At 37.7% G+C, this 26,497-nt stretch overlaps 1 protein-coding gene across 2 annotated transcripts in view; it reads left to right on the top strand.

The window, feature by feature from the left end:
- The window catches only part of LOC126653308 (adhesion G protein-coupled receptor A1-like), a 270,064-nt gene extending 257,293 nt beyond the window's left edge, over window positions 1-12,771 (top strand). For both annotated transcript variants that reach the window (XM_050340872.1, XM_050340873.1), the window contains 2 exons: window positions 6,067-6,162; window positions 9,320-12,771. In XM_050340872.1, the coding sequence (XP_050196829.1) occupies window positions 6,067-6,162; window positions 9,320-10,541 (1,318 nt within the window). In that variant the 3' untranslated portion in view covers window positions 10,542-12,771. The remainder of the gene's footprint in view (window positions 1-6,066; window positions 6,163-9,319) is intronic.
- The last annotated feature ends 13,726 nt before the right edge of the window (window positions 12,772-26,497 follow it).

Raw genomic sequence — 26,497 nt, forward strand, 5'->3', positions numbered from 1 at the left:
AAAATTAGTACTACCTGTCCAGTAACCTTTGTTCTTTCTGTACTGAATGAGTGAAATGTCTTATGGAAAAAAAGCAGTAGACTGTGAACAGGCAGTTAAAGAGTATAACAATATTGCCACATAAAAGGTGCTAAAGAGGGTTTTCACACAATCCTTACTTCTGCTTTTATTTACCTTTTCAAGTTTGACTTGCAAAATTGAAGTTTATTTTAACATTATCAGTAGATTTTTAAATTTTTTTTTACTATATTCTCCATGTTTTTATCCTACTTTACAGACAGGAAAAAAGCCCTAGAGTAATACAGGGTATTTCTCTTGAGCAATACCACTGAACAAAACTAACATGTTATTTGTAAATCTATTCAAGACTATCTGGGAATAGGATTCAAAATGACATGTGTTTGGTTTTTTTTTCTTAAAGGAAAATTATGTTTTCAAAATCCCATCATTTCTAAAAAGGCTTATTTTTATTTTATCAAAATTCTCAGGAAAAAGGATCACAAAATGATGTGATGCATGAAAAATTCAGGAAGAATAATTTGAAAATCAGGCTTATAAATTCAGCTTTCTACTGAGCAGCTCCTTATCTAGCTGCCTGCCTCCTGGGTACTTGAACTGTGGCATCTGGTTAGCTCAAAGTTAATGACCATTTTCTATATGGATTATTTTCACAAAGATGTAAAATCAAATCCCAGCTTAAGGAAATATAAAGGGGAAAGTCATCTTGCTGTGATTCCTCTTTTATTTTCATATTTATTTTGCAAGTGGCTACTAGATTGACATCTTTCCCTGTATGAACTGTGCCCTAGACAGAAACAGAGCTAAACTGATAAATCTCTTTTTTTGTACTAGGGGGCAGAAAATGAATTAATGCTTCATTGATATCTTCATATATATATATAACCTCCACTTTTCTAGATTTGGGCATCCAGAGAGGAGTACAGTAAATATACATACGTATTAATCAAATAATATCTGCAATAGGGACTATTTGAAACTTTTAAACCACTTCTTGATACATTTCCATTTTGCCAACCTCTGCAGAAAAAAAACCCTTACAGTCAGTCTTGCATTACACCCAGAAAGTCAAGGTCTGGTCCCTTTTTTGGAAAAATTCAGTCAAGGTTCTTAATCTGGAAACAATTTGAGGCTAGAGAATAGACAGACACTCAAGCAAGAAATTCATCACTTGATAGAACTGTCCTTTTACATGCTGACTTACTGAGTAACATTTATGGAAATAAACTTAGCAGAATATAGTGTATGTTAAGTTATCAGAATGGATGCTGCCTGCAGGCTATTGCAGTCACTCTTGCTGACATTATCCTGTTTCTATCAGATTGGCTATGTAGCTCCCAGTACTTTGTGGTGGAGTTTGCCTTACAAGAGGAGTTCTTGCCGAAAGGAAGCTGGAAAACAGTAAGGCATGATGTCAACAGAGGGACATCACCTCAAGCAGTGTCTGCTGCTCTGTTGGGGGGGTTGTGTTTATGTCAGTGCATGTAATAAATAATGTTGTACTTACTGGTCCCAGGCAGCTGTGGCAGAAACTTAGGGGCTCCCTGTAATGTTCAGTGAGTGTGATTCCTCCCCAGCAAATTACTGCCCATCTATCGCACATGTCTGCAGAGCCTGCTTTTCAGGCCGTAGGTGTTGCCTACACTGCAACTGAGAGGTGCAAGTGCAGCATGCTGAGGCCTACCAGGCTAACTTTAATCTATTAGCTTGGATAACAATATTAGTGAAGATGTGGTAGAATGAGCTTCAGTAAATAGATGTATGCTGATGTGAAAGCCTGCTGGGAATCATCAGGACATCCCCGGGGTGGCCAGCAACAACAATGTACAAATTTTAAAACCTCTTTCTAAGGGCTGTTGAAGCAACAGCTTGGCACTTGCTTCAAAGCCCCAAATTATCCCACAGATAGTTTATAGTTTTCCCTGTAAAACAGTTTTAAAATATTACGTAAATTAACTGCTTGTCAAGATAAAATTTTAGCCGGAAACAAAGTTTTAATTTTCTCTCTGGGGCTTTCCAGTCTTTAAAGATTTGCATGCACGGCTGTCATGGCTACAACCAATCCCTCTGTGTTAGTGGCTTCATCATAACAGTCACATCTGTCAGAGCAAGGTTCTTCTGTCTTCTTACTGCTGCCTGCAGGATTCCATTACTGATAGCCTGAGTATCATCGTTTGCATTCTTGAATGGTAGAAGAGTAACACAAGCAGATGAAATTGGCTCAAGTTACTGCATGTTCTTTTGTGAAGAGGAGACAACCCACTGTCAGAATGAGAAAAATTAGAAAATTACTCAGAAGTAGATAAGGTAATTGGAAGACAAAAGCTGGTTACTGAACTAAAGGATATAGACCTTTAAAGCTTTAAAACTGAAAGATGGTCATGAGACGGAGTAGTAAATAAAAGTTAGGCAAATTAGGCAAACAGTGTAGGAAAAAAATCGATCACCTTTTTTTCAAATTAAGAAAATGTACTTGGTGGGAGAGGGGTGAAGATGGTTAAAAAGCCTGTACTTGCGTAGTCTACAAGGTTCATCCTTCTGGTACTGCTTTACTGTATTGTTGTGTGAATGAGCATTGCTGGACATTGGCATTGGTGCTTCCCTTTATCTTGTATGGCTGAAAGATACCAAAAGTTGTCTGCAGCAGCAAAAGCTGCAGAACCCAGCATCTCCCCAGTTAAAACCATTACACTTGAACCCCTTTAACTTGGCTAGAAAATCTACTCTGTGTCCATGCCAGGCAGTGCTATACAAAACACCAGTAATGTTGGAGTTAGGGCTGCACAGGGAATAGCACCCATGAGCTCCTCCTCCACAAGACAGGCTTTGTAAGACTAACAGACTGGCAAGGCTTAGTGAAGATTGGGAGACACCACCCTAATCAGGAGATCCTTCAGATAAGATTACATTCTTCTTGCTCGTGCTTGTGAACTCACCGAGAGGCAATTGTGTTTCTTGGGCTTGGAGGCAAAATCCTGGATGACATGATTTGCCCAGTTCCTTCATTTACTGTAATAGAGAGGTGCCATGTGTTTAAACATCAGATGGGAGTTAAGGATTCTCTTTCTGAAACAGATTTGCTGTGTGGCCTTGAACACTTAATCTCTCCATGTTTTCTCATCTGTACAACAGGAATGATAATGTTTATCGAACACGGGGCTGTAAGGCTAAATTAATTAATGTTATAAAGCCTTTTGATTCTCTTAGATAAAAGGTTTTCTAGAAGCATGAAGCATAGCTATTTATTATCTGCATTTTTGTCACTTTTTATTCACGACCTATCAATTCTACTGCAGCTTTTTTCTTCAGAGTTATTTGTCCTGATCATCTCATCTGTATGAAAAAGAAGAAATTGATAACAACTAATGATTGCATAGAAAGTAGTGTTTAGAAAGACTGCTCTAAATGTATTACTTCTGAGTTGTACATCCTGATAACTAACGTATGTATGGAATTTCTTGATCAGTGTTTCTTTTCTTTGGTGACTTTCTACTATGGCCTTTATATCCTGTTTAAGGTATCCACACGTTCACACAAATGGACAAGAGTATGCACTTCTGTTCTTACAATTTAACTTCTGTATCTTTGAATGTGTTTTCTGTTTGGTCTGTTTTAATCCCGTTCCTCTCTTGCTGACTTTTCTTCTATTTGACAGCTTTTTTTTTATCCCTCACCCTTCAAGAATCCTGAATACACCAGTGAAGAACCATTTGTATACACTGTCATCTTTATTTCCCGTTTTACTTCCCCCCCCCACCCAAATGGGATAGGGCAGGCAGTGTGCTGTGCTGGATATCAGTACAGTGCACCTCACGTACACTGAAACCATTTGACTTCAACTTTTGTCATTTCTTGAATGTATTTTCTTGTCCTTAGCATTGAGCCATGACAGGAGTTTGGCTAGATTTTGCCACATTTCTGAAGCACTATGTAGCTAAGTGTTTCCAGAACATCTGATGCTACTGTTCAGCAGTCTGCTGAAAGTATGAGATATGAAGTAGATTATCTAAGACCCAGATACTGGCTTGTCTGAGAGTTTAGATGAAGATTGATTTAAATGTATGTATCCAATCTGTGAAAAGTGGTGGCACTGCAGAAAATAAAATTATAGGTTGCATTGTAGGTAAATTCTATGGTGTAATCACTTCAGATGAGTTTGAAATGCAGTTTCCTATACTTGCTTCTGTATTCCTATTTTTCTCCTCCTTACTATTTCTTAGATAAATTTGGATTAACTTTTCTATGCCTCATTGCTTTACCCTAGTAATTTCCTGAATTTCAAAAATGCCATTGAATGTGTCTTTGTTAAAAATAATAATAACCTATTAAGCCAGCTTATTCAACATGCTCAAGTCAAAAGATATGTACAATCATTAAACTGCAGAGAATGAATGGATTTTATAGGGAGGCAGCATGTTCATTGGAATTTGTTGAGCTCTACAGAATAAGCCAAGTTGAAATAAAAATATATACTCAATGACTTTGAATTTATAAAATCTGAAGGGCTTCTTGATGAATGCAGAGGACAATTTTCTCTGGTCTGTTTACAGCTTAGACCATTAGACAAAGATTGGCTGTAAACATTAACATGAAAATTTCTGGGGCCTGACCCCTAATTCTGCTTCGGAAGTAGGTGGGAAAAGAGGCTAAGAAATTCTAACAATAATTCTGCATTTGATTTAAATGCTGGTCTATGTTATTTTGCTATCACTCTGTTTCTGTAAAAATCCTTCCTTGCAATGACTGGGAAATTTATATTTATACCACATTATGGAAAACTAGTGGCTGGATTCTGATCAGAATGTTTCCCACACATTACCGGTTCCTATTAGTCCTGATGGACAGCCTAACAGCTGTGACTATCTGTTCCCCTGCATGCTCTTTTCCAAACCAAAGAAGTGGCTTGAAAAAAAATTAATTTTATCTGCCGACAGAGGAGTATTGCTCACACCAGGAAATGAGTCAGGATCTTCAGAGAAACAGCTGAGCTTCTAGGTGCAGTGGAACATTTTTCCTTTTGCCACTGAGCAGCATTCCTTCCAGCTGTAGGAATGGGGGCTGATGCTCTCCACCTCAGAGACCACAGCGGTGGAATGTGCTGTGCTCCATGCATAATTTTGTGGTTTTGCTTATATAAATGGAAAATGTGATGATGATTTATTTTGCTGAATTTGGATACAGGCATGCAGGATGCCAACTTCAGTGAGACATCCCCTGGGAGTTGACTGTAGCCCAGTGATCATACATTGTAATGACCACTGCTTCCAAGTATTCAATGGCATTTAACCAGTTAAACGGGTGTGAAGCTGTGCCTTACAGTGCAAGTCTTTACGGAATGATTAACACTTTTCTTGGGTATTTATGAGTTCTTGCTGAAGTCTTAGTAGCTTTCACATTTTAATGAATTTGCAAGGCTGAGTGTTGACAGAGTAAAAAAAATTGGGGTATATGCAAAGGGATAGTTAATCCTCCTGATTTCTTCAGATTGTTCCCTGTGCAGAAAAAATCAAAACATTTTGCTAAGTGAAGTGCCTCTTTTCTCTTTGACTAACTGAGCTTCCTTTCTTTTGTTATCTGGAAGTTAGAAAAATGTTTCTGTGATTTCACTGAATTTCCCTGGGAACATTTTCATGTTAAAGTGAATACAGCAGCTTTGCCTGAATATTTTTAATTTATGATGCTTGCATATTTTATAAATATTAAATATAAATATCTAGGTGAGTGGAATAACTTTATTTGGAATGGAGGTTCTGTCACTAGACAAAGTTTTGATTTTCACGACTGCAATAGTAAGTACCTTTACTAAAGTTGCAAATAAAGAATTTGTTAAAAGGGAGTCTGTATAAATATTAAATATTAAACTTTCTTCACTTCATAGAGTGTTTATTGTGACAATATTTTATTCTTTGCTTTTCTGTTTTTGGAGACATGTTTAATGTTTCAGCAATATTTTAGTCTCAAAATTCCTCAAGAAGGTACAATGATTTGCAAAGCAGTATTTGACTACAAGTCAGGCAAATTAAAATGTCAGTTATTATCTCTCAACAGATTTTACCTGATTAGTGGTGGAGTTCCTTTCATTATATGTGGGATTACAGCAGCAACCAATATCAATAATTATGGGATTGAAGGCAATGCACCATAGTAAGTATAAACTATTATCATAAAACTTTTAAGGAAAACATTTTCTTTTTCTTACGCCAATAAATGTAACTGACTTCATAAACAGTATAGACATGCAATTTGGGATGATATTTGTTATGAAATTTTAATAAATATTAGCTGTGAGAGAGCAATGTCTTAATCTGGGGCTTGCTACTTCACCTCTACTGACTGGACTCCATTACTGGCAGTACAATCACTTTCATTTACAAAATTACTCTTCATTTACATCTGAATGAGTGAAAAGATATTAAAAATACCTAATGGATACCATATTTAATGGAGCTATTAATTAATTAAATATTTTCATTTCATTATCTACCTTGAATTTATATCCTTTGGGTATCAGTTTATGTGAAATTCTATCAATTATGTGAAAAAAATAACAAGTACAAATCTCTCCCCCACCTTCTCCATCCCCATTCTGCCATTAAAAGCCAAATATTTTGGATTTTCACCACCTGGAAACATTCCAGTCACAAATTCTTGCAATCCTGACATAGTCATCTTGTGTCTAGTGAGTTAGTGTTCAGTAGACTTCCACAAGCTCTCCAGGCATGACATTGTTATTAATTCTTGGCATGAAGCATGAGGTATCAATAAACTACAATAAGTCTTTCCAAGGAAACATAGCAGAAAGTGAATTAGACTGCAAAGTTAAATACAGTGTGTGTAACATGGTAATGACTGGCCCACTAATGGATATTTTAGTACTCTGGTAGCACTACTACTCCAGAGGACATCACTCTTAGTTACTGCTTTGAGCATCTATTGAAACACATTTGAAATTGGTTATGTTCTGGGCATGAAATCTGGCAACCAAGGAGAATGGTTCATGAGGAAGCATCTGGCTCCTTAAAGCCATTTTTATAGGTAATTGAAATTTAAATTCTGGTAAGAAATCAGTGCATACCATGGCTAACTGGTTGTTCTGCCTAGGGCTCAACTCATATTCATATAGTTCTTCAAATTTATCCAATTAAACAGTCACTTATAATCAACAGTAGTATTATTATTATAAGGCTATTATTTATGTTCATAAATGTGAGATGTTTTTCCTTTTGGTGCAGTTATAGAGGTTATACTTCTTTAATCATGTTAATATAGCAAATCAATACCTGGTACTGCAGTCTGTACAGAAAACAAGGGACAGATGAAGGATGGTTGTAAAAGACTGAGTAAAAAGACAGCTTCTAATTTGATGGCAGCATATTGAGTTACGTGCCTTACTCATTTTTTGTAGTATTAGTACAGTAAACGTAGATGCACAAACTTGAACTTTTTTTACACAACTAATTTTTTAAGTGGTCCACAATGAGATTCTACTTGAAATAAGAGCATCCCAAGAGACTGTTCCACTGGGGAGCATTCCATTCTCCACTTCGCATCAAATATGCAGCATTCAAATATATTTCAAATATGCACGTAGCTTTGTGTTCTCTGCTTCCCCAACTAAATATAGGTGGTAACTTACCTATCTTTTCACAGATATCTTTCAGGGAATCTTTTCATTTACCTGTCTGGCAGCAAACTATATGCTGTTCGGAGTGTCTCTATGTTCATTAATACATATATGTATGCTTTTGTTTAAGGTTCAGATTTCAAAAATTCAAAGTCATTATTCTGCAGTTTCTTGTGATAATACCCAGTGGGACTGTCTCTATTTAGCTGAGAGGTTCTCAGCCTGGGAGAAAAAGTCGTTCTGCCCTTTTTATAGTAACTTGTAGATAATTCCTGGCTTGACAAGAATGTGATAGCAGAAGTTTCCTCACTGGAATTGAAGGGACTGCAACTAATAATGCATGCCTAAATGAGTATGAAGTGTCACACAGTGTCACTTTTAGAGCTGGAATGGATAATGACATATCACCTGGTCTGTCTTTCTGACCCAGTGGGAAATTAGCTATATCCAAACCATTCCTGACAGTTATTTATCTGAGGTGCTTTAAATGCTCCCATAATGGATAGACCACATTTCATTTCAACAGCTTATTATCCTAATTGTCCTAACAGCAAGGAAACTTTTCAAAAAATCTAATCAAAACTTTTCTTGCTGCAGTTGAAGCCCATTACTTCCTGTCCTAGTCTGAGATAAGGAAAGTAACTTACTCCTCTTTCCAGAAGTCCATGCAATATTTAGCATATAAGAATAGCTGTACTAGCCTATACTGCCAGCTCAGTTCCCTATCTGTAACCGAGGCTAAAAGTAGATCACAGAGAAGAGTCAAAACTGAGCAAATATACCTTCTCCCTCTGACCCATGTTCTCCCAGTTTCCATCTAGGATTTCATTAGTCGGAAGTTTTTCTTCCCCCATGTGCATTTGATCAGGTCATTCATCCTCAGGACAGTCCTGTTAAACTCATACTGGCCTGTGAACCACTTCAAGCTGCTCTAGAACAGTTATGGTTATATTATTTAAAGCCTAGAAAACCATTGTGGTCACGCTACAATGATATTATTATAACAACATATCATAAAGAGACCATCAGTTTCCTTAGTTTTTCTGAGGACGTTCAGATGACGTAAATTAACTCCTAGAAACTTTGGAAAAAGTGCAGAATTCAGAAATGGCATATATCTTTTGGGGCCACTTACTGTAGAAAGCGGTGACTGTCCAACTAGAAGTCTTTTTGCAGCCTCTCTTGGTACTCAGGATGTTCTCTGGCAAGAAGAAAATTCTTTAAGAACAATCTTCAGGCTTAAGAATTTGTATCAATGTTTGTTGATACAAACCACTGAAATCTGTTCATTTCAGTTGCTCACACAGACTGTATAAACTATGCCTCATTGGCTTTTTAATCGAAGTATTAGTGCTGACATTTTTAATACTAAAAAAAGGGTGTATATAAATGGTCTTATATTTCACTGCAATTCCAGAGTCTAAACTGACCTACATTTCTTGGAAAATTTCCATTTTAATAATCTGTAAATTATACTAGATATTTTATTCTATTAAAAAATAAGAAAGTGATGCCTCAGCTTAATTGATGTTAGACATCCTCTCTTTTCTCCACAACAAGCATATCTGAACTCTGAGATACTGCTGTGTCATGCTAGTCAGACATCAGTCAGCCATCTGTCACATCTGATGTGTGGGCTCTAGAATGTTCTTGACTCTCTTTTTTTGTTATTTTCAGTTGCTGGATGGCGTGGGAGCCCAGTCTCGGTGCTTTCTATGGGCCAGTAGCATTCATTGTGCTAGTCACCTGTGTTTACTTCCTCTGCACATACGTGCAGCTGAAGCGCCATCCTGAACGCAAGTATGAGTTAAAGGAAAAGACCGAAGATCCACAGAGAATACCAAGTACTGATGTGGGCCACGGTCATATTACAGACCCTGTGTCCGTTCCCCAGGCGACCTGCCCCATGATTTCTTCTTCCTTATTGGAAAATGAGCATTCATTCAAGGCTCAACTTCGAGCCGCAGCATTCACTTTGTTCCTGTTTACTGCCACGTGGACCTTTGGAGCACTTGCAGTATCTCAAGGTCATTTCTTGGATATGATATTTAGCTGTCTTTATGGAGCCTTCTGTGTGACCTTGGGGCTTTTCATCCTGATCCATCACTGTGCAAAGCGAGATGATGTATGGCATTGCTGGTGGTCCTGTTGCCCATCCAAAAGAAACACCTATTCCGTCCAAGTTAATGTGCGCCCAAAGGTTAACGTCAACGGTGACACTCAAGTTCATGCACCTTGTCTTCAGGAATCACCATGCCCCAACAAATCAGCTGTGTTTAATCATCCAGCGGCCAGCCACTGCAAACTCACTAACCTACAAGCGGTTCAAAACCACGTTAACTGCCTTTCCCCTGTGACACCCTGCTGTGCAAAGATGCACTGTGATCAGCTGCTTGATGATGAAGCTCACATTCATGTCCACAATGAGGGAACCTTCAGACCCAATATGCACATTCACAGATGTCTGAAAAGCAGAACTAAGCCACGTTACTTCAGTCGGCATAGGTCTGCAGGTGAAAGAGAGTATGCCTACCACATCCCTTCGAGTATTGATGGCAGCATCCACAGTTCCCATACAGACAGTCCCCACAGTACACATGATAGCCAGTCAGGTCACAGACGGGCCTGCTGCTCAAAAAGTGATCCATATCCTACTGTCAACCAGCCCGAAAGTAGCGACGCAAGTACTGTAATCTATAGTTGTACTAAAATGCCAGACAGTGACACTGTGCACCATCCAGCTCATTTTGAAATGCACCCACGGACACAGTCATTGCCATTTAACACGACGAATCACAATGGAATTCTCAAGGGAAACGTGCATGAAGCCATGATATACAGCTCAGATAGTACAGGAAATATCAAAACTGGGCCTTGGAAAAATGAAACTACTGTGTAGTTCATGGGCCATCATAATGTGTTTTTTGCCCTAAACCGTCATTATCTTTGTTTTTATTCCAAAATAAATAATATTATGTATTTGTGTAGTTCATCAGTAAATTGTACAGCTTTTCATCTTTTCTTTTTCTTAATAAGAGTCTAAAAAAGAAGGATAGTGACAGTTTTAAAGTGAAGTTATTTTTAAAAGAAAGTTATAAAATTATTCTAAAAGATAATGAGAAAATGAAGTCTAGACAATTGAATATGAGAGGCAATATCCTTTTGTTATACAGAATAACATTTCTTTAGAAACACATAATTTTCATTCCTTGTTTTCACTTTCGTTTCATAGTATCTTCAGACACTTTTTATAAACATATCAGCATCTTAAACTTTTACTTATTTATTTTTGTAGGAAAATATTATTACTGTGCCATGGATTTTAATCAGAAGTGGCTATGGTAGAAAAGATAAACAGGATTTTATAAAATTGCAGCTTTTTAGATCCACAAAAGTGATACTGCCTCTAAAGATCTTCTGTAGCATATGGCCTGTAAAGTCATGTAATGTACAGTCTCTGTTCTGTCCTTTTTCTTGTTGGAGAGAAGTGCTAGGTAATGTCTCTGTTACATCTTTGGTGCTGTATTGGTTGTATTTTGCATGACATATGTCAGGATATACCATTTGCTGTTTTCTAGTGTTACATGTGTTAAAAAGAACAAAAAAAAGTGTTGTACAAGGCTGTGAAAAACCCTATTGATATTAATCTAGAGCATTATAAATCTACAGGTAAAAGAAATCACTCTGCACTAGTTTAAGTGGCACAATCCTTTGTATAAGGTTATATGATAGCTTTGATAAGGGTCCACTCTAATGTCTTTACAGAGCATGCACTACTCATTGTATGTGACACTGTGCGGTGTAATAGCAACTGTCTCAACAAGTTTTACACTTCTTTGTAAAGTATGCCTTTTGAACAAATCTGTAAGCTGTTCCATGATAACCTTTCCACATCTGTTAAGGTAGAGCAGTTTTACCATTAACTCTTTGAGGACTACAGTTATTTTCTTAAAGTATCTTATTCTAGTTCAGAGACACTGTATATATGATATTGTCTATTTAGTTACATGACTGACGTAGTCCAGAGTTGTCAGGAAAGACTAAGTTCAGTAATTTTCAAAAAAATTACCTTCTTAGAGTCCATCTATTAATTTCACCACTTGCTTTCTGAAAACCCATTTCGTCCTCTAGCAAATTCCAGATTGTCTTCATCCTTTAATGCAAATTTGACCTTCAGAGAAGTTCTTTATGCTCATGATTTCTGCTGAATTGTAGGGCATTCCAGAGTCAGTACCATTCTCTAATTAACCATTCTCTTGGCAAGAAATTTTTTCATGTTTCCATGAACATCTGGACACGAAGCATGAACTCACAGTACAGAACTGCATCGTAATTATCCCTCTATGAAATAAAACCACTTTTTACAAGTGGGAAGGGTGCAGAATAATAATAGGTTGCAGAAAGTGAATGGGGACATAGAGCTGTGAGAAAAATGTCTACAGTGGAAAGTGTGCAGTGCATCCAGAAATGAGAGAAAAAGCACTATTCTGTATGGCCACATGAGAAAGTTTGCTGTGGTGTCTTAACACAGACTTATGTAATTGTTGCAGAGAGGAAATAGAACATTCTCTTGAGAGATCATCAGTCTGTGATTCTCTGTGTATATGTGGCAGAAATCTTAACATACTTCAGCCCATTATTTTTCTGTTATTAGCAGTTTATTAGACTCTACCTTTTTGTTTTTTAATATGTAAGAATAAATTTCCTAATAGTGTACATAAAGATGACAGTTATAATTGTTAGAATATTATAAAAACATGTAAGTCAGATGAATGTGTTCTGCAGTGTTGCAGGTGGGAATTAGTACTCAAAGGGTTAATGCTCAGTATCTGAGTGCAAGAAATCTTGTTTTTCTGTATTTTTGTAAATTTGAAGTATATATTGTAAACTCCAGCAGTGCAATGTATCCATCTCAGATTGTGTATTTTTAAAAGGTGAGCGAGAAGAATGCACTAGGTGGTTGTCAAGTTTTAAGCCAATATTCAACAGTTTCATGACCGCTTCTTTAGCTAATACAAAAAAAAAGAACAAAAAAAAAACAACACCTGAGCTTTATTATGTATATGCTGTATATGCTTGAACTGTCTCTAAACTAAAATACAGTATTTTTCTTTGTTGGCATAATGAAATATTTTCTGTTTCAGAATTATTTTCTTTTAATATTACTTTTTCTCATTCCACATAGACAGTGAGCCCTGAGAAAGCATAGACATAATGTGAAATACCATCCTCTGTGTCTCAGCACTATGTATATGTATATTCTGTAATAGCAAAATCCTAGGAGGTCTGTAGACCATTATGCAAAACATTGCACACACACACACATACACACACACAGAGCCAAGTGAAATACTCTGCAAGAATCCACTCAGTAAGCTTCTTTATTCAGCTTGTGTTTTAATCACCTCTGTTCTTTTGTCTGAGAGGCCAATTCAAGCTTCATAATGGCTTACAAAGAAGTAAATAGGTGCTGCTTTCCACAGAATATCTTATGTGATAAAACTCTCTGGAATTTAAACGTAAAATATTAAAACACTTTTCTTATCATGTTGAAAACTAATTTAGTGAATATTTCGGGGCTAATTGGAAGAGATGTGTTATGCAATAATCTGTTTGCATATTATTTTTTCAGAAAATATACAGTATATCTACAGAGTAGGAGACATGATATTAAATAAATATAAAAATGTTTTGTAACATCAAATTTGACCAAATTGCTTTTTGTGCTTTTGACTTTTTTTTTTCCTTAAGATAAAGGAGATAATTTCAATGCTTTGGAAGTCTGGTTTTGATTTATTGTGGGGTTTTGGTCAATTATAGTCAGTGAGCCATTACTACTTTACCTGATTTTCTTCCCTATAAAAATTAAGTCCATGAAGTAACCAGAGTATAAGAGATATACTGTCCTAGTGAATTCCTCACAGACATACACACATGACATATTTCAAAGTCAGCTTTACTTTTGGTGATTCATTGATGACATAGAAATGACTGGACAGATTTTATTATTCACTTCCTGTCTGAGATTAAGCAAGAGAAATTTCATTTCAAAAAAAAGATAATTTTTGGAGAATGATGCAATCAACAGAAATCTGAAGAGTTGTTATTACAGTATTACCAGGATAGAAATGTTTTTGCTGTAGTATTGTTCTCTGAATATAGAAATTCCAGTTTTTGTGACCAAATTTGAAGTCAAACAGACTGATTATACGAAGAATCCCTACCCAGCCTCATATGAAGAATTTTGGTGTAAATATAAAGCAAACATTTCTGCACGTTATGTTTGATCCCGTGTGTTGTTCCCAAGAAGTCTGTTGATTGTATCTGCACTAATATGACTGAGCAGTCGCTGTCAGTGGCCATAAACAGCTGTTCTCCTTCACCACACAGCTGCCTGCCAGCTACACTATGGGCACTGTATCCAGATGTTAACCCACCAAGGGAGCCCTCAGTGCAGCTATAAAGCATTCTTCCTGTCTAAACCAAAAGCAAGTCTGTGCTTAAAGCAAAGTCAAGGCCACCTTTGATAGACAACACAGGCAATTGGGCAGCCTTCCCTTGAATACTAAATGCTGAAGGCAGATAAACATAATAGAAGTGGCTTTAAGCAGTTTAAAAGTCCTCTCCAACTCTGCCAAAAGTACCTGCCTAATAGGTCTGCTACATGCAGACATCTGCCAAATGCAAACAAATCCAGGCAAAATGAGTCAGTTTACCTAAAATTCGTGATTAGCTGAAATGAGTGAAACAGCACAACCTAGTTAATGATCAGAAAAGCCCAAGCTGGAGAAAACCTCTTTGGATGTTCTGTCATAAAGTTGCTTCAGGTTCATCATGTATGGGGACATGTATTGGTCAAAGCATCCTGGACACCTGAAGATCTGAAATTGCTCTTGTGCAGACATTATTAAGGATTACAAAGCTGATTTTAACTCCACAAATTTGGAGGTAACTTCGCTGTAAATTTTATGCCTTTTTACAATGAAGATATTGTCTGACATTTCACAATTTGGGGAAAAGAAAGTTGTCATCAGGATCAGGCTGGTACCCTTTTTATCATAAGATCTTCTTTGCATGGGAACAAGAAAAAGGAGACCACCTGTACTCCCACAGAGTTTCTGTTGCCTATGAAAAGAAATGTCAGGCTGATGAAGACATTGGCAGCTCAGCAGTTTCCTTACCAGAACATAAATTTAAGTTCCCGTATCATCATCCTCCAGTTTGGAAAGAAGCTGTAGACTGCATCTGGATCAATCAGAACTGATTGGCTGAGTTTAAAGGCTGGCTGGCTGTCTCCAGTTAAGCAATTTCAGTAGTTACTTGGTGCTCTAAGCAGCTTGTACTTGCATAGTTAACTCTGCAAGTAAGGGAGCTTTGGTTTGATTGTTTGGGAGGGTTTTGCTGTGCGCAGTTGACCATTTGCTAATTAGCAATTGAATTGCTAAGGAGAAAATTTACTTTACAAATTACCTTCACTACATAAACCATGGCTTTTTGGTTCCTGCTACTGGGTGTATGAAGGTGCAAGGGAATCCTCATTCCTTTACCTGACCTATCTGAGATTTTTTAGGAGCCAAACAAGCGTCAGTGAATTTGGTATTGTAGGCTCACTTCTTTTCAAGGAGCGTTGAAATTTGGTTTACAAGCTCTAGAGTAATTCAACCTCAAATAAGTATCCTGCCTTGAAGTTGTGCAGCTGGCCATGGCCTCAGAGGTAAGGAGTTCTTTGTAAACATGGTGTCTGTATACCCCATAGGTACTGCTGTCTCTTAACATTTTGATCTATTTGAATTCTGTAGTGCCTTGCAGTCTGAACAACAAAATGACTGACTGTTCCTATCAGCCCATCACTCTGCTCCAGCTGTTCGCCTTAACCTGCATCACACTGCCAGGCAAGATTCTCCAGCATAGTTACTGTTTTTATTCATTCGTTTATTTGTTTCCCAGGTACTCAATAACACCTGAGAAAGGCAGCAGGAGGAACTTATTTGGAAAGTAGGGGAAATTTCTGGGAGAAGAGAAAGCAATAAAACACATTATTCATATTCTTCTCACACGACTTTCTTTTGTTAGCTCATTTGTTACTGAGCTGTAAGCAGTTACAGTCACTTATTCCCTGATTCTTGCCATTGCAAGACCTTGTTCTCTACTAATTAGAACATAGCTGAAAGTTAACCATTTAGCTTGATTTATGCCCTCAGCAATTGCTGCCCTCGGATGATTTTACAGAGTTCCACCAAAAAGACTCAAATATTTTCAGCAAAGAGGCTTGACAAAAGTATGTCTATCCACAATAACCCCTGCCAGTGATTTTATACTAGTTCTGTCTTTGAGGCCCATTATTTGAAACCTTTAGGAAATATGGCTATTGTAAGAAAATTCTTATTGATCACATGCTCCTGCAAGCCCTGGGGGCTCTAAAGGACCAGCCCTATAAATTCTTTACTTCAACTGCCCTCAGCTAGGATTGGATGGAAAGCAGGGAACCTTGATTATCATGTTCTCTGATAAATGCTCCAGCTTGCCTATCCCTTACAGACACCATGATGGAATGGAGGAGAGAACTGGCTGATTTGTATGGGGAGAGACAAATGCTGAGCTAGAGGAAACCAAAAAGGGACTGAGCTTCTAGCACTGGATTGAGTTGAATGGAATAAGCTGACCAGAAGGACACAGTTTGGTGTGAGTAGGGAGCTGCAACAACATAGCTTGGGGACTGATTTGAAACTGAGAAGGAAAGGAGGACCATAAAATTGAAAAAGGACTTGGAGGCTGAAAAAAAACAGGGACCAAATTGGTCACTGGGGAGAGGGGGAGTAAGGTGAAAAAATTACTTCCATGAGTCTTTCCAGGTTGAGTATGAAAACCAACCTTTGTGATTCCTCTGCAGTCAGTAGATATCTGAAAACTTACTAGCAAAATGCTATTTACTTATAATGTTGGTCGTCATAGAAAATGACAGTGTATTAGTGCTGTCAGCTATTCCATGAATGTGTCAGAAGGCTGTGCATTGAATCACAGATTCTCAAAGCTGTTGATTAACCAGATATTTCATGTCCCACATAATAGAATTTCTGTATTTTTAATGTCTTCTTTTAAAATTCAGGAACTATCACAAAAAAAGACAACTGATTTCAAACAGTGCGAGTGAAGCTGAAAGTCAAACACACCAAATTGAGGAACTGTTAGAATTAAGGCTCCCTTTGGAACTTTCATTCACAGCTTCAGTCTGTCTTTTGATGTTGTTTTTCACTATATGAGTTCATGCTGCTTTCTAACACTTTAGCTTTGATGCTGCACATTTACTGCTCTTTAAATGTGTGGGTTTTGTGTACAACTAGAGCTAAGCCAGTCATTTCACTTTTCTGTCTTTTTTCCATGTGTTTTTTGTGGAACTTTTAAGCAAAGGCTTCTTTGAAGAATTTAATGTTGAAACCTTATTATAACAGAAATCCTGCTTTTCTACCCTTCCCTCTGCTGGGTACTAGAATGGAAGAAGTGGATGGAAAGACTTTCCATTGAGCTTCTGCTTATTTGATTTTGTGGTTTTTTTCCTAAAGTATTTAAGTAGTTGTATAATCATCCCAAGTGTTGTCACTGCTATTAGGAGAAGGAGCAGGCTTCTGCCTGCCCTAGCAGTCTGTAGGAAGCCTTTACACTGATAATTCATGTTGACATATGGGCTGCCTGTAAATCCCATCTTCCCTGCGATGGAGCTTATTCTGGAAAGCCTCCTATGGTGTAGATAACTGTGGCTGCTGAGAAGGGCATCACATGCCCTGTCCCTCCAAACTGCAGGATGTGCCAGCTTTGGCTGATGGGAGATGGACTTGCTTTTGTCTCTGGTACTGTGCCTCCTCCAGCCAACAGCTGGCTAACCTTGCACACCAGGAGAGGCTCAATGCGAATGTTTAGCCCCTGACAGTGTACAAAGATCATTCTGCTGTGAGCTCCGGGAAGGTTCCCTTCAAAAAGCCACACTTCGTTGCTAACCCACAGCTTGTTGCCCAGGCCAGAAACTGGAAAGCCCCAATCCTCTTGACAAGATGATGAGTGCAACATCAGCATGGAGGGGTTGCTCCTCTCTATCTGGAAAAAAAAAAAATATTGAAACTTAAAAAAACCAGGGGGGATAGAGTTAAATGACCAGGATCTTCTAGGATAATAAGGGGAACAGTTTAAGTGCTGCAACAAAAAAACCAAACCCCCAGCCATTCTGAGTCAGTATGGAAGACTTAATTCTAGCATTATAACAATGTTGTATTCCACCTGACAGCACAGCACAAGCAACGTGACATACAGTCAAGGTCTAGAGTACATTGAAAGTAACTACACTTCACCCACAATGCTTTTCCCCTGAGTAAAAAGGAGTTGTATGCAGTTGTATCATGGAAGTATTTTCTGCATCTTTTGATACATTGGTGAACTGTTCCAGATTAAGGACCCATTTAGTGTGGACGTGCACTTAAAATGTTTTTGTAATACTGAAGCGAAAAGAGGGAAAGTTACTTTTTTTAATTACACAAGAAGTCAATCATCAGTATTACAGTGAGATGTTATTTTCCTTCACTATGTAGCTAATACAAAGCCAGGGAACTGCTTAACAGAGAACTACACCAAGAGTGAAAAGTAACTATGGAAAGTGGAAAAAAATCCTCTTACTATAACGATTCTAAACTTTACCTGCAAGGGAATGATTTCAGATGATGCAATCTGCTTCATTAGCCCGTTCATCTTCTCAGTGTGTTATTGAGGTTCAGCTTGCTTAACAAAACCAGGGAGATAAGAATATGCCAATCAAATTTAGAATAACTTGAACAGTCTGTGGTGTAAGTGGCTTACATATTTCGTTGTAGGTTGATGTGGGGAAACTGCTGATAGAGACAAAACAGGTTATGATTTCAAAGGCCCCGGAGCTGTAGGGTGAAAAATCTTTAGCAAAAGTCCTTTTACTCAGACAAAGTAAGAATAAAATATCTTATGTAGGAAATAGGGAGGTTTGAATTTAAATCAGTAAAATGATGAAAGAGACCTACAAAGAGGCATTTTGAACAGATCAGCACAGGCTTTCCTTCCTTGTGTAACCACTGCTGGATGTAAGGAAATGTTTAATTTATGCAGTCCTTAGCCAAACTTTTTTCAATTTAGAGCAATAAGATGTAGAGTTGAAATTACAGGCACAGTCCTAGATTTAAATGCACAGTGCCAGCATATAGTTTAGAATCTAATCTGAAAACTGACAAACTGCAGGCCTCATTAAATGGAGGTTTTCTGTTGTAGCATGGGGTCATCTACAAAAGGAAGGATCTGGAGGAAAAGTGAGTTTAAATGAAGGACAAATGGAGTATAAAGGGAAGGAGGGTGTTATGATAGATAGTTGAATGAGCACAAGTGTCTGCTGAAATGGTGTTAGCATAGGGGTAACCACAAGTCCTGGATGAATAAAGGAGTTTATTGAGCAGGACTGAACCAGTGAGCCTTTTTCTGTTGTGATGGTCATTCAGAGAGGATGCCAAAAGATTAGATGATATTTGGGCAGCAGCCTCAAAGAGAAGCTGAAAACTGGAAATAGGCTTCAAGGCATGTAGTGTGTTCAGGTTGTGGAGAGAGGGAAAAGAGAAAAACACAAATTGAGCAATTTGATCACTGTCCACAGGTACCTATATGTGTAGAAACCACTTTGCAGTAGGTTCTTTTATCTAGCAGCAAAGGTATGAAAAGATCCAGTGATTAGGAGCTAAAAGTAGCACTTCCCATTTACAGAAGTAATTAACTTCATAACAATTCCTTAGTGATATGGTATGTTAAAAATTTTTACTCAAGAGAGCATCTCTTTCAGCAATGTATTTTTCCCTTCAAACACAAAATTTTGACCTTGGTGCTATAAGAACTACAGGGCAAAATTTTCCAGACAGTTTATATTATATTTGATTTCAGTAGACAGCATCAGAAAAATCCTCCTTTCAGATAGGTATTGTAGAGGTGAGGTAGAATAGAAAGGACAATGTTTCAACCTGCCTATGGAGAACCTGGTAAACTGGGTTGCGCTCCAACACCCTTGACTTTGGTCTTTATGGCACTGTTCAGTGTAATTGCTATTTTAATGTTTATGATTCCTGGTTCTTTGTAAACTGTATAAGTCAATGGAAAATCATTATATTGTGCAACATAATGAAGCTTAGTTACTGTTTTGTTTATAATGAAAAATTCGCTTAACTTCTGACTAAAACCACAATGATGCTAGCTTAACTAGATTTTATCAATATGTCCCGTAACAGTCTGCATTAAATCAAACTCTTCCTTAACTACTCTCTAGCCCATAATGTCCAAACTTGGAGCTGTATTAAGAATTTGATGTTTCTATTTGAATTCCTTCCTTGCAAACTTCCTAGGGTGTTGCTGATAATGGAGTATATTCTTTATAATCTTCTGGTTTTCTGTCTTTCCAGTAAAATTGGTAAAATAATTCCAGATTTCATATTTCCAGTAGTAGAGAAATTAAGGATCTCAAATGTTTCCCAAAACCTTATTCCATTTTCTAGGTCCCAAATTTCATCTTCCTTATTCTCTGTATTTACTTGATCTTGGTGTAAAATGATTGAGTCTTTAGTCTGTTGGGAACAAAGGTAAAGCAATCGTGCTAAGATCTGAATGTACTGCACAGAGACCAGCATCTTCTGCACAGAGATAGCCCTGCTTTTGCAGTCCCAGAATTTGTACCTGTGCACATCTCTACTCCTCATGTAGTAACTTATAACACTCAAACTATGATGAACAGGATTTATGTTCTTGGACTTTGTTTTTTCCTCTTTCCAGCCTCATGCACAGTAGTTTTTCTCATATCCTCCTGTTTTTCATTATCTGACTTTGGTTTGTGCACTGAGTGGCCATGTTGCTGTTATTCCACTCACTTTTTTATGTCTTTCTGGAAAGGCAGCTCAGGCTCAGTGCTGACCTAAGCTTACCTGACAGCCCCAGGTCTTGTGCTGACAGGATAGGTCATGGCTGTGATCTGAAATGCTCTTTGCTGCCTTTTTCTCTCTGCTCCTCGATGTGGGTTTGTGCAGGGAGAGAATTAAGCTGCAATCCCCACACCCTCTCCATTTCTCCTGGCTGCTGCAGCACGCTGGGTCCTATGACAGGATCATTTGTGTCCTTTCTCAGGCATGTTGTGAAAGTTCAGTGCCAGGCATCCACAGTGCCCTCTCTTTATTCTTCCTTTCTGAAAATTTTTTTGCTGTGCAGCACATAGCTCTGCTTGATTTTCCATGTTATTTGTGGCAAAATTTCCACATATTGGCAGGATTGGTCTGATTATTGACCTGTGGCAAAGTGGACTGGAATGATTTCTGCTCTTTCTTTCAGTAATTATTTTATTTTCCGAGTAAACTATTGTTTATGAGTACTGAAGCATAAGTACCACAGCCAGTTTGGGAACGCCTTCTGCTGACATTCCTCAAAAGCACCAGTGTCTTGCAAATCTACCAGGAAGCATCATTTCTCTGCTAAGGCTCCTGAATTCTTCATTTTCCACTCCTGTGGTGCCCCTTACGCTTCTTGCTATATCTTGGTTTTCATTCTCCTTCTCACTCTTTGCTCTGTGTGGTTCAGACAGCATCCAGATGGTCTCCTCCTGAAGTGAGCTTGTTCTGGAAAAAGCCTCACTGTTGTCACTCACCAGAGGATGAAGCTGACCTGAAAAGACTGGGCAAAGCACAAAGGTTATTTTTCTTTCATTAGCACTTAGGAGCTATATAGCCCTACACTGTATATGTGTGTATGTGTGTGTGCACATGTATACAGTTTGTATGTGTGGAGATAAACGCACACACATGTACAAATGCACTGTGGAGAATATTAGAGAAGTATTAGAGAAGTGCTTGTTACGGCCTCCCTCTGTTTTGAACAAGCAGATCATGTCTTCAGAGTGTCTTCTAATCTGAAGTATTATGAGTATTTCTAGTTTTTCCTACTGGTTTTAAATGGAACATAAAATTTTCTAAGTGTTAAGGGCAATCCACCTCTGCATAAAAGGATTGAACCATTGAAAACCTCAAAATGTTTTTCAGTGACTGTAATTGCTCTTTCACTTGCAAGTGTCTCCTCAGAGGTACAGGGAGTTGTTAATTGTTAAAATTGGTTATATTTTAAACACAATTTTGTACAGGCTAGACAAAAGCGACCTTTTATATATTTCTGATATGCATTAGCAAAACTTTAAATTCCTTTTAACAGATTTCCACAGAAATGTCTTGATTTATAAGCAAAGAATACTACTGTGCGATATTTCTAGAGAGTTGAAGCCACGTGGTTCTAATTCAAATTTCTTCAGAAGCATACAGTTTACAAATGGAAATTTCCCCATAAACCAAATTGGTGAGTTTCTCCAGTTAAGAGTTAAATGAGTCAGACTGCAGTCTATCTATTCATAACAATTAGAGTAAGAAATCATTAATAATTTAATTTAATTATAATCACTCTTTTGACTGGGGCTGGTGTAGAAGATTGCAAATAGGAAACGCTTGCATAATTATTATTCTGAAGATCATTCAGGACAAATAAAAGTCTGAAAAAGATGTTAAATCTCTTAAAGGACTTATTTTAATTATTTTAAAGTCATACATTAATTAAGGTGTTTACTTATTAATCCTTGGAAATTGAATTCTGTACTCAGAATAAGTGCTGTAATTTTCTTGATAACTAAGTGCTGTGTTTCTCATACATAAGAGAGGTTGAACTGCTCAACCTTAACGTTAGAATTTTCTATAATAACTTGAGGGATGCTGACAATTAACTCACTCAACAACTTCTCTATGCCTCTAGCAAGTTTTATGGCTCTAACATCTCTCTGTTTAGAAATCTTGTTGGCCTAGATTTTTGGGGTCATTTACCAGTCATTGTCTGCTGCTTCATTTCTTGCTGGCCTAATTTATCCATCTGGAATTGAAGCAGAATGTAGACAGAATTGATTCTGTGGCTGCAGTTTCATGCCAGCCATCATAACAATCTGAAGTTGAAGCACTTTGGCATTTGTGGCCACTCTGGAGAATCCCCTGCTCGGAAACATAAGAGACAGGGGTGTTGACTATTCTTACTGCTTTCTTTTTCTCACGCTGGCCCTTTGAATGCAGGAAGTAGACTTCACAGACCTTCTTACACATCCATAGCTCTCCTTGGAATATCTTTATGGGTCAGAGTTTTAGTTATCGTCTGGTTTTATGTTCATGAAAAACATTTTAAAAGACTAAAACTCAGGCTACAAGTTCATGATTCTGTTCTTTACCTCTTGTGTGCACTACATTCCTCTTCTCACTCCTGTTTTGGGTCGCCCATATAAAACCCACACTAAGCACTTCATCCTCAAGCAGAGATTCATCACTATTTAAAAATATGTGATTTTGGTCCAATATTTTTTTCTAGAAAAAAATATTTTGAGGTACATGGAACAATGTAAGCAGATTAAAAAGGAGGCATGAAAGAAATCAGGTTGTTTAGCTTAAGACAATGAATACTGCAATATATTCACAGGCTTTTTCAGGCTTTTCAATCCTTAAAGGTCCCTTATAGCCAAAAGAAATACACATTGCCTTCTGTGTTGCAGTGCCCAGGGAAAAACAACAATCCTGCTTCTTCAGCAGAAATGTGGCAATCTCACTGCAGAGGACAAAATACAAAGCCACAGTTCTGCAACAGCAAGCTATGGAGCAGCCTGGAAGGGCAATGTCTCAGGAAAGTGAGACGCACCTTCCAAACTCAACTGTAAGTCTGCTTTGCTTTGCTTTGCTTTGCTTTGTTTTGCTTTGCTCCCTCCCAGCCCCTGACTGGCCATGCAGTCTGTGAGAACTATCACTGCACCAGCTGGAGCAGATTTATTTTTCACATGGGAAGTAAAATATTGGGTATCATTTTACTATTTTGCTGTAGCATAGCGATTATTATTCACTATGTCATGCTTCTCCATCTTACAGACAAAACCCTGCATTGTGGTTGTAACCAAGAGGTGCTGAGTGTTGGTAGCTGAAACCATTTGTATCCCACCCAGCTGGTATCTTCTCCCACACTGTGTTTTGTGGGGGTTATTTGAAGTTTCTCCTCAGAGAACTTCAACAGTTCAGTAGGGTGACTCTGGCCATGGTGGGTTGCCCCTTTTTAGCAGGTAGATGTTGTCCTCTCAGCTACAAACACAACAGTCAACTGACTAGTGGTTGTTCCTTGGCTGCTGCAGAAACTGGTGGATGACACCCAGTTTATTGTGGTCTTTCAATTCCAGTGACACATAAGATCTGGGCAGATGTTGGCTGGAAAAACAATTTACCTGTATTTGATTGAGTTTGCTGTTTATTCATCAAAACCTTCTAGAGAAATCTGGATAAGTGTTTAAGTTCCGAAGTCTGTTAAAGCCCTTCTAAATTTCCTAAACATACATATGTCATTGATTTAAAGTTAACAGATCTGGTGTATGCAGCACCTTCTCAAACTGTTTCTATCCTAAGGAGCAATCATGTGTTTGTGAAATTCAGTTGCTAAATAAAAGATTAAGGCTTCAGGCTTGATTGCAGCTGTTAGCACCCTTTCAAAGGCAGTAAGTAAGTAATTGGCCTAAGGTAATTTACCTTTTCATACTGTTGGACATAGAATACATAGAATTTCTCTGAATGCCCATCTGAAATAGCTCTTCTTAGCTACAGTGTCATTTATTGCACCTGTGATTATTTGAGTTATTGAGAAGGTCTATTTTTCCCACATTAGACCAAAAATGAAACATTTATTTTGACACATTGGGCTACAGCCATCTGTGCCCCAGCATCAAAACATTTTTTTAATGTTCTATTTCAGCTGTTCCAGTTGGCCTCAAAAGAGCTTAAAATCTGGCAAAATTAGCACCAATGTTTAACTGTGCACAGAAGGTATTATTTATATGTCAGTAGCACATTGTTCACTTTCTAGGTCTTTAACAGCTGTATATAATAACACGATGCTGATAACATGCTAGTTTTCATGGAATATGTCACATGGCTTAAGTACTGAGGGTCAGCAAATCACTTTGTATTTTTCTCATGTATACAAGGACAATACACATGCACTGCACGGAATTTCAGGCTAAGCAAGATGATATATTATTTCATCAAAAATAGTAATGCGCTTTCCTGGCATTTGTAGGAAAACTGATTTCTGTTAATCTGAGACTTTTCTTCAAACATTGGGTGAACAGTTCCGTGTAAATCTCTTTGTGTAGAGATATATGGTACGTGCCCCACAGGCAAGAACTAGGACTTGGCTCTCAGATGACCTAATTTTGAGGGAGACAATAAGACTACTCAATTGAGGTGCAGCTCATATCGGTGCCCAAGGCCACCCCTAAGCTTCATCACAGTCTATGTGATGGAAGGTCACCTTACTTCAGAGTCTGTAAACTGTAAAACAAACAAAAATATCAGCAGTGCAAAAAACCTCCCAGAAATCTGTGTTTTAGATAAAGGCCATTTCTTTTTTTCGAACTCCTTTAGAATACTTTTATTGTGATTTTTTGTTTAATATAAAAGAGTACTGGAGACAATATATTTTTCTAAACTCTAAAAATAATTGTGACAGTTGGTAAATAATAGCATAACAATCATTTGGCTGAATATTAAAAGAATATGAGATAAATCATCTCAGAAGTAATAACTAAACTAATGTGACAGCCCAAATATTTAACTCTTTTGTGGGTCTCAAATACTGATAAAATCTTACAATTCATAAAATAAATTCCAGATGCTGCCTGGTATGAGTTTTTTTCCATAAAACAAAAGATACACAACAATGTGTGGACACATTGCTTGGCAGCTACAGGAAAAAAAAATATCTTGAGGCAGATTTTTAGATGAAAGGTACAAATCGCTCTCCTAGACAAATTGTGAAAGTTTATTCCTAGTTGTTGGTGCTGAAATTAAATCATTAGAGAAATAAGCATCCTTCAATTCAAACTCCTCTCACACTGTTGGGACAGTAGTTTGTGGGGGCAAAAAAGATTTGTTCCTATTCTGGAATTGCTCAGCTACTCTGTCCTGCCTTTAGCTACTGCCCTGTAAAAGCCAGCAAGTGTCCAGTGTCCCTTTCTTTACTGGCCAATGTTTAAGTACTTCATTTCAGTAAAAACATATTTTTTCAAGGAAAAGAGTAGACTTTATTAAAAAAATTTAAGAAAAAAGAAAATATTCTCCCATTTTTAATGGATGTGAAGTAGTCTAAATGAGAAATTAATATTACAAAATTGAATTAATATGATTCTATGAGTGGTGAGTTGGGGATCAAAATAGCAGCAGTGAGAATCAAATGATGCTTTGTTCAACCTCAAGCTGAAAGCCATAACTGTCTCTGTCCTTAAAAAAAATAGACATGTAAGCTCCCATTTTTGACTGCAGTGTTCAGTTAACCTTATTCCCTTTCCTTTTGTACTGTCTCATCATATTTACAGACCACATATGCACATCCCTACACAGCACATATTATAACACTATTTTTTTCCACATCTCAGTATTCTTCAGGAATCTTAGGGTTAACAGAAGTGAGCAAAGAGGTCTATTTTTGAAACCATCTAGGGCTTCACTTTGATTATTCATAGATGAATCAGCATGTCGTCATCTCCACAGGTCTAGACGTAAGAAAGGTAAAATGCCCAACCCCATGCAAGTCACGACTGCAGTGAAAGCCCTTTATCTGAGCAGTATGAAAGCACAGTCACTCTGGAATCAGATGCAGGCTCAGAGGCAGTCAAGCAAGAGCAGTTCAGCTAAAGCTCTGGGGAAGAAAAGAAAATGCTGGCCTGAAATATTGTGAAAGATAAATAACAAGACCAGTTTGGGTTGCATAAGC

Source organism: Myiozetetes cayanensis, unplaced genomic scaffold, assembly GCF_022539395.1.
Source record: "Myiozetetes cayanensis isolate MyiCay16 unplaced genomic scaffold, myiCay2020 scf10, whole genome shotgun sequence".
In the NCBI taxonomy this organism is placed as follows: domain Eukaryota; kingdom Metazoa; phylum Chordata; class Aves; order Passeriformes; family Tyrannidae; genus Myiozetetes; species Myiozetetes cayanensis.